The sequence below is a fragment of the Candoia aspera genome, chromosome 2, assembly GCF_035149785.1.
Source record: "Candoia aspera isolate rCanAsp1 chromosome 2, rCanAsp1.hap2, whole genome shotgun sequence".
Taxonomy (NCBI): domain Eukaryota; kingdom Metazoa; phylum Chordata; class Lepidosauria; order Squamata; family Boidae; genus Candoia; species Candoia aspera.
Window position 1 is genome coordinate 187,202,829 of NC_086154.1, and position 18,023 is coordinate 187,220,851.

At 36.0% G+C, this 18,023-nt stretch overlaps 1 protein-coding gene across 2 annotated transcripts in view; it reads left to right on the forward strand.

Annotated features, from left to right (window-relative positions):
• The window catches only part of BNC2 (basonuclin zinc finger protein 2), a 402,994-nt gene that overhangs the window by 109,948 nt on the left and 275,023 nt on the right, over nucleotides 1-18,023 (forward strand). The window contains exon 2 of one of the 2 annotated variants that reach the window (XM_063295036.1): nucleotides 7,857-8,054. In XM_063295036.1, coding sequence (XP_063151106.1) covers nucleotides 7,857-8,054 — 198 coding nt within the window. Of the gene's footprint in view, nucleotides 1-7,594; nucleotides 8,055-18,023 lie in introns of those variants that run through there. The other variant, XM_063295035.1, reaches the window with a different exon arrangement.

The window sequence follows — 18,023 nt, forward strand, 5'->3', positions numbered from 1 at the left end:
CTGCTCTTGTAATAGCACATAGTCCCATCTTTTTCTTTATTGCATAAAGTCATATACATATGGCTATTAATGGAATTTGTGGCTGGAGGTAGTTAGAGAAAGGCAGTTTAAGACTGGTTGTGAGCTTTATAATCCAACAGAAATATAATCTGATGAGTCCAGATTAATCCTGATTTATCTTATAATTAAATCAGGATTTTATTCTTGAAAGGATAAAGTGAGCTATGTGTCATGATGCCTAGCCCTACCAGCAATCTTTTGATAATTATTAAAGGCCTAACAAATTATCACTATGCTTTCTGCTCCATTTGAGCTCCTGGGGAGAGACACTCCCTGTTAAAAAATGAAATGCACAGTAAGTATTAGTATATGACAACAAGAAAAGTAGAATTGGGAGGGGGGAACCCCTGTTTTCACATCCAACTGGAGAATGCAGATAAAAATTGAATAGGATCTTAGAGTTACAGCCAGGAAATTTGAGTTCAAACAAACTCTTTTTCCTTGTGTTTCTGGGATCTTTTATTTCTGCATATGCAGTACAAATGTTGATGATTTACTATGCAAAACTGAATAACATTAAGCTGTTACAACTGTTAAATAATGTGGTAATTATACTAATAAAACCTTAATAAAACAAAAGTGTAAGCAGATTCAACAATATGTTTGAGAGCACCATGACACACTTTAAGGCTTCAGGACAAGGCAGATGGGACTTCAGTCTTTTATGGAAAATCAAAAGTTGTTTTTCCCTCCAAGCTGGGTTACAGTTACTTATCCTATTTAAGTGATGGCTGCCATATGTTTGTCTGCAGTATACCTAATACTATACTTGGAATTAATTTGATGATGAAGGCAAGTGCCATACCTTTAACACAAAGGTGGAGATTTCTTCCGATGAATTGGGATCCTGTGGTGTCATATGAATCAAAATACTCAGGTTAATTAGGTATTTTATATGGGGCATAATTTCAGGAGTAAGGGACATCCATGTTTTGTATTGCAGTAGGGTCCAGGTTAACAATTTGTTACTATTCAAGTAGTAAAAAGGTCAGGTAGAAAAGGATGGATAAAACATCAACCAATGAGTCTGGAAAGTGGCCTGTACTCAGAGCATACAAAGGGTCGTGATGGATGGGTCTACTTTGTGCTCCTAAGGGGTTAGAGCCAAAGTTGGGCTTAAGAATTAAGTGATTAAGATAATTTGCTTGGAAGCCTCAAACTCAACTTTACGCTACACTGAGGCACAATACACTTTCCCAGCTTGGCCCTTCCAGTCAAGCTGGGGTTCCTGAACACAGCGTAACAGAAGATATCAGGTTGGGGATGACTGTACTAAGGATGGACAACAGTCCTGGAAAACTGAATAAAACTCATTTGCAATGTGGATTCATTGATTCTTATTCAGATCCTCTTCTTATACTTTTCCTATGCATACAAAGCTAATAATTTTTGGTGTTCTTTCTTCTCTGCTGAAACTGTTCAGGGCACGCATTTAGAAAATGTTCTAAAAATGTATCTAAGCTTGGCTATTTAGATGTAATCAAGGGCCGATTGTCATGTGATATGGAGGACCCATTTTATTATTATAAGAACAGGGACACTTTTGTCCTAAGAGACCATTAAATGAATACTGGAGTGTGTCACATGGAAAACCACTGATCTTTAACCCAGCAATCTACTTAACCAAGCCTAGAAAATGAATGGTTAATAACAGAAGGATAAAGGGCAATTTACTGTTATTACTAATATAAAATCTGTTAGCAGCTGCAGGAGGCTCTGGGAATTACAGGTAGTGTACAGTAAATCAATGGAGCATGCAGAATTCTTAGCAAACACGTATATGTCTTAAAAAGTGTATCCAAATATATATACACAGTCCCTGCCAATTAAGTCAGATTTTTTTCTCCTAGCAAACCTAGCATTTTTCAAGCCTAGATATATTTCTAGCTGCTGCTGAAATTCCTTGATTCATCACTTACTCAAAGTGATAAGGAGAAAGCTCAAACTTTCCACTCTTTTGCTTATGTGTAATCTCTACTTTTCTAGCTTATATGTTCAGAGAGGGATTCCAGTATTGCTACATTCCAATACGTATTTTAACCTAGTAGTTTAAAAATTCATTGTAAGTCTATTTTTAATTATTACTTTTATTTATAACAACTTTTATATACAGTTGTTCAGAGAATATTAGGTGAAAATTGCTTCTTTTTTTTAAATCTCCCCCTTTATTATTTATTGTTCCCTTTTTTACAAAAACAAGTATTCAAGGTTGCTAACCATATAATATAGATACATTTAAAAAAACAAATAATACATTGAAACTAAACTTATTGATATGTTATTAAGATAAATAGCAACACTCACCAAATTAAACTGTGCAAGTCAGCTTAAAAGTCAAAAAGCCATATGAATAAAAATGTCTTTGCTGATGATAGGACAAAAAAGATGGAGGTAACATGGCCTCCTGTGGTGGGAGGTTTACTCCTCTCATTGTGCTGCTGAATGTTCCTCTGATAAGGTTTCATCTTTTTTTAAAATAAAATTAGGCTGACCATATGTCCCATTTTGAATGGGACAGTCCCATTTTTTTAACATTTCCAGACTGTCCCATCGTTTTAATATAAATGTCCATTTTGTTCCGTTTTCTTAAAAACCTTACTTAAAAATTTGAAAGTTCCCGCGAACCTGTCAGAATGCAGTCTGACTTAGAGTGGAAGGAGGGGGAGCTCAACAGAAATGGAGGGGGAAAAGCCGCAGAGCTCAACCCGGTGGGAAACCTAAAAAGAAAAAAACAGGATCAGCTGATAGGCGGTGATCAAAGGGTGAGCTGATTGGCTCCTGCCTTGAAATGGCAGGAAGAAAAGAACATAAAAGCACAGCCAGAGGAGGAACGGCTTGTCAGGGACAACCATTCACTAGACTCTCCAGCCCAGCCTTGCCTCTCGCAAACGAAGGAATCCAAAGATTCCCAGCCCGAGAAAACCGGAGAAGTTCCTGCCTGCCGATCCAGCCCATCACCCAGCCCTGCCCTGTTTTGCTATCCCAATGTTCCGTTTTTAACCCCGTCCCATTTTGCCATCCCAGTGTCCCATTTTTGTCTAAAGGAAATATGGTCAACCTAAATAAAATAGGTGTTTTTTTTAACTACACGTGTACTAAATTTGGCATTCTGTTACAGAAGGACCTTATTCCTTCACCATGAAGTACATGAGTAAGAGAAGCTAAAATTTCTTAGATATGTTCATTAATTTTTACATATTTATGATTTATAAAGGTCCTAATCAGATGGTATACCTGAATGTTGTCTATTGACATCAGTTCTACATGGAGCTCTGCAATGGGTTTCTACTTCTGTTTGCTTCTCCATAGTTGGGAATCATGTTTTATGAGGGTTCTTGACTGTGCACTAGATTTCCCTAGCATTCAAGTGAAAGCATCACACTGCAATCCCATGCAAGCTTATTTAAACGTGTTTCCATCTTCAACAAAATTTACTGTATGTATGGTTAATATATGCATTTATAACAAGTTCTGAGATATTAGAAAAACAAATATTGTAAATATCAGCTCTAGTGGTAAACAATTAATTGTGGGAATTAATGCTTATAGCAATCCTTAGAGGAAAAGAACATTCATTCTTCTGCTTCAGAATGAATTGCATTCTTTCCCCTCATTCTTGTAAGCTCATACTGACTGAAATGCAAATTTTGAATGTACATGTACGATACATATACATCAAAGTGATTTAAAAATCTGTAGTTGTTTTCCTGATTAAAATCTGAAGTACAGGAAAATAACATTTTAAATATTTTTACCTTTAATTGACCCTTAAAGATAATTCATGTTGCTTCTATTGATATAGATAGAATCTTTATTTTTAAATATGTACATTTTCTAATTAAGTAAATATAATGTTTAATGTTACAATAAAGATGAATAAATAATATGTACAAAAATTTAGAAAAGTTAAATTACAATATGTGTTGAATATAAAGTAGCAATCACCTAATTGTGAAAATGCAGATGTGTTGTTCTTTTTAAAATTAAAACTGATACCAAAATCATTTTATATTCAGGGAATTATGTCACTCAGTTTCTTCTATACTTGGAAGACTGTGTCGTTCATTAGGGCAGCAACCTCATCATACAGAATGACAAAATGTTATGATAATTCTTTCATTTTACAAAGATTTAAAGATAGTAAAATATTGACCATGGAGAACAGAGCTAGTTTTAGAAAGTGGAAATCTGTTAAAGTTTTGCTCAAGATTTTTTTGAAAACATGACCGATGGTGGCTCAGTTCAAAAGACGATGATAATAGTAAATTTATACACTTGTAGTGTTTATGATTATTGGAATTGTAGGGAAAAACCCCCATCAATGTCAGGTAAGTTAACACAAAACACCCATACCTGTGAGACAATATTTTAAAAAATACAGCAACAATTTTCTTGCACCAAGGGGGAAAAATAATTAATTTCAAAGGGAAATATTAACCTTGGAGATTGAATATAAAGAATATTATTTTAGAGCAAATTAATGAGTTATTTTTCATTATGTTAAGGTACTGCAAGATGTTTATACAGAAATTATTTCTATGAAAAAAAAAAATCATACATCTAAATACGGCTTACCACCTTGGTATATTTTGCTGTATTTATATCAGCGCCCTAGGCATCCCAGAATGTGCTCATTATATATGCATGCAGTGAAATACATTTTGGTACAATTTTTACATCTGACCATCCATCCATGCTAAGCAGTTTCCAGGTAAGGTTCTAAGTTTGAACAAAATATTTTAGGGTGGTGAAATCTGAATGTACGTATCTTATTTTATCCAAATGGTGTTACTCTCAATTAAGTGTGTGGATAAGATCTCAGCTTTAGTAGGGAATCCTAAGTGTACTGTGTGTGTGTTTTATTATTGTAAGGATTGTTGTTGTTCCTAAAATGACTGGTATCTTGTGCGTTGTACTGGAGATGGTTGGTATATGTTGGTTTACTTCTTCTAAGAAGTAGAAATTTTTTTATTTCATCGGAATGTGTCATTAAATGTACTTCATGGTGAGGAAGGCTGTAATATGCTGTTTTGTTAGTTTCATCAATGTTGTCTTAGCAGTCCCTTTCCATACTGTGTATTACTGTCATATGCCATGATGTGGCTTCTGTAGGATAAGTTTTTTCTGATGCCATCCTCTGCATCTGTTCAGAATTTTTGTTGGATGCTGCTTGGGAAGACCAGATTTGGATGTATTAGCTAGTCAGCCTAATAACCCTGTGCAGACTGTATTGATTTTCTAGGAGAGAGTTTATGAACTAAATAAACTTGGAGTTGGTGTCTTAATAAACTGCTTCTCTCTGACTGTCACATTTAGTTACAGAGCTGTGCAGTTTAGGGGGGAAAAAGGCTAATTCTGTTACAGATTGTTCACAGCAGGGTCTCTAAATTAGCCCTTTGTTTTGTAATGCCACCTTGCTTGGGCTCACTTTGAGCACATTTCTCAGTTTTATCCTAATGAGTTGCAACACTGATAATGTGGCTGATGATCTTTCATTGATTTCACTATCACTTGCTTGTCTGGTAATTGATCCGTTGCTGAGCCTCTAGTTAATTATATCGGCTTTGACATGGCCCAGTCCACTGGGATTTTCAAGTCTTGCAGAATAACAGTTTTAATAAAAGAGTCTATTACTGCAGGTGCTTGCTGCTGCATGCCAGTTGATTTTGTGTGCGTGGGTTTTTGCTCCCTCCTCCTTCCCCCCCAGCCTTCTCTCCCTGGGAGTGGGGAGGACTGCAGGACAGGAGGGGAAGAAAAGGAGAGATGGGGAGACACACTGCATAGGAGATGCAAAGCCAGGGAGCTAGCTATTGACATTGTCCTTAATCCTCCCACAAATAACAGCCATTAGTGGGAAGGTCAGGAGCTGAGCAGGCAGCTTGACTAGGCACTGAGTACCACTTCAGGAAGCAAGAGGCTAGCAAATTTGAGAAGGAGTTTAAGTGGGTAATAGTTAGCTGTAAAGGTACAGCCACTGTTGGCACAATTGACTCACAGTAGTTGTAGGGTTTTTTTCCACCCCCTCCCCATTCCACGCAACAAGAATATTCTTCTTGACTGCAGGTGGATTTAATATATTTTAAGGCAACAGTTCTTTTTTGAGTTCTCGTTTCTGCTCCTAAGATATTGAATTTGCAGCTTTTGAGACTTTTGTGTGCTTAATGGTGGTGAACTAGAGGGAAGTTTTAACAGAAAAGCTTTCAGGATATGCCAGGATCTAAAGAGGAAGACACATTTGTGTCAACATAGTGCACGCTTCCTCATCTTTTCTCATTGCGCACTAATGACACAAGGCTGCCACTGAAGCTTTCTCATGATCCTTTCGTTGCTTTTGAGGAGAATAAGGTTTATTACTGTTCTCTAGTTAAGGAAAAGCTGCAGGAGTGGTACATTTGCCCTCTAAAATTGTTGGTGTTATTAGAAGATTAATGTTCCTTACACTTTCCGTTGAGACAAGCAAGATTCTTTTTTTTTTAATGCAAGTTGTTTTTATGAGAGAGCATGAATTTTGCTTTACATTTCTTTTTTGAAGTTACAAAAAAAAGAAATGTAATTGTGCACTCCATGTAGGTGTTCTCTCTCTCTCTCTCCCTCCCCCCCGTCTCTCTCCTCCTTGCCCCTCCTTCCAGCTTTTCCTCATAGGACGGCAAGCTACGTAACAGCAATGGGAAAATACAATGTATTGTTCTAAATACAGATGGTTTTAAAAAGTTGTTGATACCAGTAGCATTTTGGCTTCTTGTGATCCCTCGTAAATGCTAGTTACTTTAATAGAAAAATGCCTTCTTTTTCTTGGTTGGAACTGTTTTTGCTCATCCTAAATTCTTTTCCTTCTTCTTTAGGTCATTAAAGGCTATTATATAGTCTTCATCTATAAACTTTAAATAAGACAAAAAAAAAAGATTCTTTTAATCTTTATAGAAAAGAAGGGAGACACTTCCTTTTTTCTGACTTCTGCTCCTGAAGGCATTTAGGCAGTTAACAGGAGGGGGAGAAAAAAGATGTGAGAGATGAAACATATATGTAGTTTTTCTAGTTTTATATTTAAAAGGATTTGAAGATCATCTTACTGCTTTCCACCCCCTTCTTTTTTGGTAAGAACTTTTTTTGAGAAATTTGGGCTGGGATGATTGCAAAGTAGCTCTGACATCTGTATCGATCTTTTGTGTGTGTGTGTGTGTATTTACATTAAAGTCACATCAACTTTGTGTGGTATTCTGCACGCTTATTGTCTGTACGAGTGAGGAGCTGATTTGCCCTCTTCTCTCTTCTCTGTTAGAAGGTTTACAGTCTGCATTTAACAGGGAAGTGTCAGCAATTACATGCTGTTCTTGACAGCATTGTTAAAAGAAAACAGGGAAAGGGCCACAGCTTGTTCTTCTGGATTTTCTCTGATCAGCAGGCGACTTAGAAGGTGCATGTGCATGTTAAGACCGAAGTGGGCTAATGCAAGATGTCATTTGGTGCCTGACAGTGGAACGGTGCAGTTGACTCTCTTTTGCTCTGCTATCCAATGACATCCAGTGGTTGAGAGTATGAAGCTGATGGTTGGGTCTCTCCTCAGTGCAGCAGGCACACCTGACAGGCAGCTGTAAAACCAAGCAAAGGCGAGCTTGGGGAGTCACCGTGTGTGCATAAATGATAGGGGTAATTGTGCAGAAGGTGCGAAAGGAGCTCTTGCCCCCTCCCCAAAGCCCCTCTTCCCAAATGAAATGCACAATGCGGCTAGCCTAACAACATTGCACTCCTGCTACTGGCTGCCAAGAGACTCAAAAAAATCCACCTTCACTTTTCAGTCAGAAGAGGCAGAAGTGGATGTGAGAGACATTCAGAGACACACAGAACGAAAGAGGGCAAGAAGCTTGACTTTAAGAGACTCCTGCAGTGACAACTCCATGCAGTTCGGAACAACAAGAGCGGCAACAACCGAATCGGGTTTCATGGGGACATGGCAGAACGCTGACACTAACCTCCTATTCAGAATGTCCCAGCAGGTATGAGACTTTACTTTGATTGTCACACGTTGAAGGGTCACTTTTGTTGGTTGCTGCTGTTGCTGGGTTGTGCAGACTGTGTGTGTTTTAAAATTTGCGTTTCATCCTTTTATCATTTGCATTTTATGTTTCTCTAATTTCAAAGCTGCACAGTTTCTGTAATGTCATAACTTACGCTTTGGTATGTCTGGGTTTACTTCGTTGCATCCCCCAAGGGCTCCTAAAAAAAATAGAAAGAAGCAAATAAGGAAGCCTGATATTGCTTTTTAAATTCACGCTCGCTTCTCAAAGTTTTCCAGTGAGATTATTTACCCTGGTTTGTTGCCTTTGTCTTCTTTCCTTTTCCCCACCCTCCTCATTTTCTTTTCTCCCTCCGTTTTTAACTGAAAAAAGAAAAAGCCCCTTACTATCCCAGAAAACTTCATTCTTCCTTTTCACCCCCAGAATATGTAAGCCACCTTATGAAAACCGATTCTAAGCTTGGGGAGGGGGGCAGAGCAGTCTAATTGAGTACAGGTGGCAGAAAACAGCGTGGCCCAGATCCTAAAGAGGAGGACAAAGCAGTCGTGTTGAAATTCCTGCTAGCACAGAGCTGAGGAGGGTCATTCGTTCGATGAAACAGTTCCAGCTGCTGCTTGTTCTCTTGCTGTCTCTCTCTTCTTAGACTCTCTCTCACACACAGTTTCTCTGGAGTTGTATCCTGGTGTGCTACCCACAGCAGTCCTTTAACCAGGGGCTGCATTTAAGGCAGCCTTATATGAACATTCTGACGGGGAAAGTTAAAATGTTCTCCCAAGGCCAGTAGTAACTGATAATTAATCACAGGGCTGGTGGGTGTATCGGTACCAAGTGCCCAGCACGCTGTGGCTTCTCTTTTGCAATTGTTTGCTGCTCCTGCGTGTAATATGTACTGCCTGAAATGAACACGCACATAATTTGAAAGCGGAGGGGGGGGGGAGCTCAGTGTGGACTCACTTAAAGGAAAGGATAGGAATTCTAAAGGAGACTTCTTTAAAAAAAATAAAGCATATGCTAATTGTTCCCTCTTGGTTTTTTTTTTAAATGCTTGTTTTGAAAAGTTGTTTCACATTCCCTTAATCAAGAAGCTGAAGCAATCAAAAGTTGTGAGCTATATTTTATTATTCAGAGAGGTCTTTTATTGTCAGTTTTTTTTTAATGAATGAATTCCATTGACATAAATATGCTCTCACTTTACCACTGTTGTAGCAAAAGAGATAATTTGTTCTCATAGTGAAAATAAAAAGCAAATGCTGATATCTTTTGAAAAGTCAAGAAAAAGAAAACGCCTTTATAGCCAATATAGTTTATAATGTGGAATAGTTGCGTACAGAACAGAGTTTAAATAACACAAGCACTTTCCATAGGATAGCTGTTTTCAAATAAAGTATATTTAGATTTATCCTGTAGAGGGACCCTGATTACAAGTGATACCAGCCACTGTACAGAAATATAATCAACATAAGCTAAAAAGGCAACTTCTGATATGTTACAAAGACTAACCGAAAAGAGCAATTCTCACATTTCATGCTAGACACCAATACATTATTTAGTGGTTTATTGCACCTCTTCTAGTTGTTTTTACATTCATTTTCTAGTAAGATATCCATCCTAACTTAACTGCCATTCTTTTTTTTTTTAATATCCTCATATTATTAAAACTTTACTAGTTGTAATTATTTTTTCCCTTGCGATTTGGCAACACAAGAGTTAACTCAGCTAAAGCCATATTGGTAAATTATAGTTGAACCACATACTTCATGTTAGACTGCCCATCTGAGTGTTTGATTTTTCTACAGAAAGTCATTCATAGTTTTTGGAATAATAGAAAGTGGTAAATGGCAGGCTACAGAGTTCAACAAGTAAAAGGAGGACACCACTAGGCAAATAAGCAGACACATACAGCTGTTCTAAAAATGCAAGTTCATCGACTATTCAGTTGTTAATTTTCTAGTGTTAGTTTTGTTGTGCATTTTCCTCCTTTCCCCCTCATTACTGGACACATATGGTCATGTTTATTTTCTGAGACTGTGTTGGAAAAAGAATAATAATATGTATAGTATATGGCTAAATGCATGGCAGATGCTGTATTCAGTGTTGATCATTCCACTGAAATACACTTGCAGACACAGTAGCGTTGTAAAGGTGGTAATGTTGAACATATTTACTTTGGAAGTATGTGTTTTGCCTTTGTGCCAGTGTTGGTTAGAATGCTGCTGTCTGCCTGAATGCACATAACAATTGTGAGTTTCTTTTTTACCCCTCTTCTTTTTTTTAAGAGTTGGTTAATTCCACTTCCAAAGGATAACAATGTGTTTAAATTTCTAATTCTCCTCCAAGATACTATTTCTGTGTATCCAGTGTATCCAGTGCAGATAAACTGCAGCTGCCACAGCATCTGAATGTATTTCTGACAGTCTCAGCTATAAACTTTTTTCTTGCTTATAAAAATACTGTGAGTGTGGGTTCATCCCCCTTTTCCCTGTGACTGATTTAGTATGACGGTGATTGATAACTTAGCTCTTTGTTCAGCAGTAGAAACTGTTGGTAAAAATAGATACATGCATTGCAATTAAAACTTTTGCATAGTTTAATAAAAGAGATTTTATATGAAATACATGAAGTAAGCTTTATTCCTACGTGGAAGGATGTTTCAAATTTCCTTAAGACAATTTGTAATAGATATGTGATATGGTGACGGAAAACCAACAGGTACTCGGAGAGCAGTAGAAACCCTTAGTTTATATTAAGATAAGTCTTTTCAGAGGATACAGTAGAGAGAAATAATTGCATAAATATAGGGAAGTTTATATGTGCTGTCAAGGATCCTCATTTTCTTGCTGTACACCCTAGTAGAATATATATAAATAAATCATTTTTGCTGTAGGACAGTTATTCATGGGATCTATTAGAACATTGAGCTTTAGAGATTCACAGCTTTCTTGTTTCAAAAGTTTTAAATATGACCATTTAACCTTACACTAGTTCTACTTGTGTACCTTAAAAAAAAAGATAAAAAGTAAACCCAACTGGTTTGCAGATCCCTTGAATGGAGCCATCCTTCTTCTGTGCACTGAAATAAGTGCAGACAACTTCAAGGAACATGTATTAAGTTTTTTTCAAAGTGGGGGGATGTTCTCCTCTGGGTCACTTTGATCAGTGATAGGTGGACAGTGTTCAGAAACCTTTAACTTCTGTTCTTTTACTGATTTGGATAGAGACCAGATTTCAGTCCAAATTGTATGTACATGTGCACATATAAACACACATATCCCAGCTCTGTTGAGAACTAGAAAAGAAGATGCATTTGATCAATTAAATAAAAATAGACTTTTTTCTTTTCTTTTTTTTCCTGATTGAAAATTTTTGTACATCATCTGAAAAAAAAGTGTCATTTTCCTTCTTCCAACTTATCTTAATGGCTGTGCTGTTCTAAAATACTTCAAAGGAACATGACCATAATATAAAAACAGCAATAATCCATAATGATAAAAAATGCCAGAGGTGAGTAAAAGCATTTTTTAATCTCCTGTTTCAAATCTAGAGGAGAAAACTCTCTTGAAGGTATCTTTTCAGCCAGTTAAGAAGGGTAATACCAGGATTGTGTGTTCATCTGTGAGCCATTATATAGTAATTTTAAATTCATCCAGTGCTGCAACAAAATTAGCAACATAATTTCATTCTGTTAACAGTATCTCATGAAAGCACAAATATCCGAGTATATCCTTATACTCTTGCTTTATTTAACTTCTCACCAGTATTATTACTAGTGACAATTTTCCTATTGTGCATTCAATTCTCTCATCAGCACAATGACTTTATTACTGGAACAATCATTTCATAGATAGATGAGAAATAATCTGGGGAAACTAAGGTCAGATCTGTATATTTATATTAATATGGATGCATCTTCCCATCGGAAAGAATGAAGAATGGCAATGCACTGGAAAGGTTGGTTATAAAAGCCTCCTTATTTTGCTGCAATAATATTCTACACAGAAAAAGTTTAGATTTTCAAATGTAAATACTGTGTAGTAGGAATATTTGATTCAAATTTGAGCGCAAGGCACCTCATTAGAATTCTGCCAGTATAATATTTGATTACCCCTTAGTGAGAAAGTAGTTAAAATCAGAAGGGTAGTTACATTTACCTACGAATTATATGAACCAAGAGTAAAATAATTGTATTTTTACATGTAAAAGCATTACACATTCTCTAAGCTTCATATTTAAAATAAAATAAAATTGTAATTCACTGCAGTAAATGAAAAGACACTGTGCATTTGATTCACAGACTTACTGTCAAAAGGCTTTTTGTAAGACGCATCTTAACAAGAGAAGCTTGTAGCAAAGATATGAATGATGGCCATTTTATTACAAACATCAGCAGTTGCGACATTTTCATATATTTTTTTTTCATAAATATTGAGAGTCATCTTGCCTTGCTTGTTAGTTTGCTCAGAAGCGTCAGTAATAAAGTAACTGTTTCAGACTGTTGAAGACACATTTGTGCCTGTTTTTGTGTGTGTCGTACAGTTCATTCAGGAAAAATTAAATGCTGGTTTTAGATATTTGTTGCTGGTAAGTTGTCCTAAGTAGTATGAGGTGCTTGGCCTTGAGAAAATGTTCTGTCTGGGCATATATCTGATGTTCTTTGTACTATGAGCCTTCGGGTTAAGTAGATCCATTTATTTAAAAAAATATGAAGCGCGTGTGCTGTTCAAAATAATATATTATATTATTTGTATATTAATATACATGCCAAAGGTAATGCATTTTCTTATTTGAAAGCTCTTTAGAAGTAATGTCATCTCTCCATTTTCTATTTATACATAAGCATGTTTGCATGTAAATACGTTGCATATAGTTGCATATGTGTGTAATACAGCTCTGTGTATGCTGTTACGTTGTTTTTGTAAAGACATATTCTCAAGAAATTATAACTTTAAATACTAGGGTGCTAGAAGACTGTTGCAAAAGATAAATAAGGTTATTCTTCTGGAAATTGTTGCAAGAAATGGTTTAAAAAGTGATACAGCATATTCACTCACACTGAATGCACATTACAGTCATGACATTAAAGTCGTGTCACCAAAATTTTCATTTACTCATCTGCATACCTATGAATGAGCATCTGTAGACCTACAGCATGAAGATATAAGACCATTGTTCTTTGCAGGTGAGGATGTCTATACTGAGAAGTCATAACTTTAGGATTCCTACTGGATTAGAAAATGGTTTGCCTAATCTATGTAGGGCTGTGTGTGCATGCCAATATCCTATATGCTTTATGTATACACGGACACGCACACTCTGACATACAAGAATAATTTTCGTCTTTCAGTATTGTGCGCTTGATGGATGCATGGGAAGTACACTCTCAGCTGTTGCTGAGAGCAAAAACAACTGTGTTTTATACACAGGAAACATTTAATGTATGCATATAAGCCCAATGTATTTCTTTTAACCATAGTCTGTGATTTTTTTTGTTCTTTGACTTTAAAGATGTCTTCAGCTAGTAATATGTGAATCCACATGGCATCTAATTTGATGACGTAACAAATAGTTTGAGTAGTGAATAAGAAAAATCATTGTGATGGTCTAATGTAAATTGTAGGTGCTAGGTTTAAAAGAGTTAATTTTGTGAGCTTGTGTATCTCATGCAGAATAAGAGTTAGATGACAGACATGTAAGATATAACAGCAGAACCTCTTGCTTAAAGGATGGCTTGCCTTGACTTTTAACCCTAAATAATTAGTTGCTGAATAAAGCATCTTTGAGATGTTGGGACAAAATCCTGCCCAGCTGAGGCAGGGTTGCAGGGATTGTAGTGATAGTGAAAAAATTCGCATTTACCAGGTCATGGTGACACGGTAAGCGATTGCAAAGGAACACTGGGTTTACTGATACTAGGCTGGCGTCATAAGTTAGAAACAAACAAAATAAAAGCCTCTTGAATTCTCTCCCTTTCACCAGTAATAGTGCTTATGGTGAGGCTAATTCTCATTCATACAGACCAATAGATCGTCACATCTTAGGGCCGTAAATGCTTTTGGGAGGTTTTAAAAAATCAGAGGAGAGATGAAAATAATCAAGTTAGAATAGTGTTTCCCCTTATGTTTCAACTTCAATGGCAAATTGATTATTTGCAGTTCACAAGATGATTATTCCAGAATGCTTAATTCACATCTGTCATTTTACAAGTACTGAGAATATGGATGTATACAAGTACAGATTCTATTAGCTGGAATGGTTTTTACTGAAACCTCAGTTAAAAAAAAAAAAGCAACTAACTCATTGTGTTTTTCTGTAGTAATAGGGATGGTAGTTCCTGCTCTAACTTATGAGAATAAAACCCCATGTACTTTGAAAACTAAAATAATCTGAAGGAAATATCTCCTTGAGAGGCATTCACAATTGCCTTAATTAATGAAATATAGCTTATTTTCAGTGTAGCGTAGATCATATTAAACAGCTTCTGGTTCACCACCTTCATCTACTACTTGTGGTTTGGGGAATGGTACAGTTACTACTGCTTATACTACATTTATGAATGTGGATTGGCACACAATATATCAGATTCTGTGTACCCTCATATGGCCCATATAATGAAGAGAAACAGCTGTGCTGGTTAAATGAACAGTATGCTTACAGAGGGAGAAAAAGTAGCAGGGAAAATGGGTTTTAATTTAAGAAGAGAAACACTCTTGAGAAGGTGAACTTAATATGGCACTGCTTACTTCTATAAAAACCATTCCACAAAGAACTTTGGAAGTCAAATGATGTGTTATGTTAGTTCTTCTCTTCTCTGTGTGTATATTAGAATTTGTGTAAACGTTCAGTATTAGTATTGTTCTTTTTTTTCCCCCTCCTCTGAACAGCCATGATTTTTTTCTCAGATTTAGCCGTTAAAGAGATTAACTAGATAAAATTGATAGATACAATTTTGAATACATATAATCATTATATCACTAGCAGTACTATTATGTATCCCGATGTGTTTTTGTCTATGCAAATCAGTGATCGTTCTTGGACTGAATTGTTTACCCGTTATGAGCAAAATATTATCAAAGGACTACATTTTCTTCATTTGCTTGGAACATACACGTTCTTAGATGTCATATATGTATGATAGTTGAAAGAATATAACAGCTTTTGGAGGGACTACAGTACAGTGATAGGATTTTCTGTGAGCTGAAAAAGAGTCACTTGTGCAGAATAACTTTGTTCTAGTCACATTATTTTAAATGTGTAAATTTATCTGTGGCACTTTGCTGTGTTCATAAATGTATGCATGCCAATTCTCCTTTAAATTTATTTCAGTAAAACATGTTTTCATGGAAGGCAATCCAAATGAATGTAAACCAGCATAATGCTGCTCACTTTCTTGATAATAAGTTTCACTGAAATCATTGGCCTTTGCTTCTGTGATATCTTATATAAGATCATACTGAAACATTAATGAAAACCAATGGAACTTAAGTATGCATGCTGTTTTCCCACATGACACTCAAAAGAACATTTTTGCTGTTTCTGTCACAACTGGATATGGTTAATCTTATACAAAACCTGAAAGAAAAATTGAAAAAGAGAACAGCTTTTATTTTTAAAATATTTCAGCGCCAGCAATCTATCATGGATTTTTTAAAAATAAATGAATGATAAACACAGGGACTTGTGGCCAAAAGCAATTTTTTGAATAAAAATCTGTTGCCCTCATGCTCCATCCACATGTCACTTGAAACTCACAGTTTAAGCCTGCAGAAAGTGGAGGGGGAAAACACAGCTTCCTCTTTCTCTGTAAAGATCAGTATTGAATCTGCATGAAAGCTATACATTCCTTGCATACATACATGTAGATGTTTTTAAAGGACTAAGCATATTCTGGTTGGTCCTCACTTTGTCATACCAGATTTTGAACTATTTGCAATTAGAACACCAAGAGCAGTTTTCACATTTTAAACAGGATAATGTGAGGTGCAGATCAGAAACTTGTCAAATTATAGAAGAAAGCAGCTCTGTGTATGTTTTATTATTCCATAAGGCCATGTGGATGTCATGGATTTCCTGGTTTTGTTTCAGCTTTTCCAATCAGGTATCAGGGTGAGAAAAACTGTTGAGTTGTGAATGAAATGACACTTCGTAGACAAGCCACTGAAAATCTACCTGTGTCTGTAATTTTTCATAGAGGCACCCAAGTTTAGCCATTGGCAGTCAAAATGTCCATTTATTTTGCCTCTGTAAGGAGAGGCAAGACAAAAATTTGGAACTACGTAACTTGGCTTATCAGAGCATAATGTTGGTGGACTGCTCAATCCAATCTTTATGGAGTATTAGAAGAAGGAGAGTACAGCCTGCAGCCCTTTCCAGTAGTGGCATTTTCTTTCTAATCTAAAGATTTTAGCCAGAACATTATTTCTGTGACACTAAAATATAATATAAATACAATTACAAAAATCTGGTACAATTTATTATGAAATATTCTGCTTTCCTTGTGCAAAATTGTCATGTTCAATTGGGCATCATTTATTGCAGATCTGTATGACTGAGTTTGAATGCCCCAATATACAAAGTGCAGTTACTTATAGGTAAAGGAATAAAAATTATTGGAACTGTTAAAAATTATTACTACTGATACTGGAAAAAATTTATAGGTATGTATTTAATATTGTCCTACAGAGGTCAGAGAACTGTAAGAGGATAATATTACGCATATTTATTCATAGTAAGTTTCACTACATTTATGAGAGTTACATCCTAGGAAGTGTTCTCAGGGTTTGACTGGAATTTAGCCTTGGTAGGATTTTTGTTATTGCTGTTGTTTATGTTTAGCAAACATTAAAAGTTTGTCAACTTTATTAATGTTGCTCATAGTAGCCCTTTGTTCCCAGGACAATTGAGCCAAGACTTACATTTGCCAAGATCATCTGAACTAGTTGTCTGGAGGGGGAAAAATATCACACACTAATGAACACTACACGTGGAAAAAAAGTAATTACTTCCAGCTGGCTTTATGCAATAACAAAACTAATATTAAATTGAGAAGCTTAATTAGTGTGGATTTAATTATTTTTGCATTGAAAGGGAATGGTGTAATTCTGTTTTTAAAATTTGGTTCTAAGTATTTCTAAATACAAAAAGGTGGTTGGTTTTTGGGATAATCAGGCATAGAAACAGGATAATCTGGTGAGATTTCCACCTATCCACAGTACCCTATACCACTTGGCATTGTCAGCATGCCTGCTGCAGCTGGTAGCATATGACTGTGATTTTGTAGGCAGGAAATATAGATTTTATTCAGTGGAAGCATTCAGGAAGGCATTCCTCATTTGTGACTCTTGCAAAGCCTGATTTTACTGACCCTGTCATGATTTAACAGGTACGTTGCAGACTATGTATTGTTTTATTTTAATCTTTTAAAATTAGAAATCAGCAAGTTAGGGGAGAGGAGGAACAGGAGAATAAAAGCCCTTCATCACTCAGGGTCAGCATTTTACACCTAGAGAAAAGGTTGTGTTGTACTTTATGAGGATGAACTTTGACTGAACTGAAACCAGATCGAAAACATGACAAGATTTAGGCACAAGGGCTATAATCCTGAATCTGCTACAGGTATACAACAAAGACCTGTTTGTGCCAATATAATCCAGTTTGAACTCAAGGCTCCTTGCTGACTTTAGATGAGATCTATTGAGAATTAAGTATTGTTAAGTTACATTGATTTCTGTGGGAAAGAAAAAAAATAAAGGTAAACTAAATAGAAAAAGAGCCAGGGAGTTGAGGCTATTCTGCATTTCTTTAGATAAACATGACATGCAATCTGCTTTGCATTACTCCACAACTATATAGGTTTAATCTAGATGTTACAAGGAAAAAAAAAATGAAAAGAAACATGGAATGGCAGCAGCTTAAAATCTAGATAAACCCTTAAGTGCACACTTAGTCTATCCT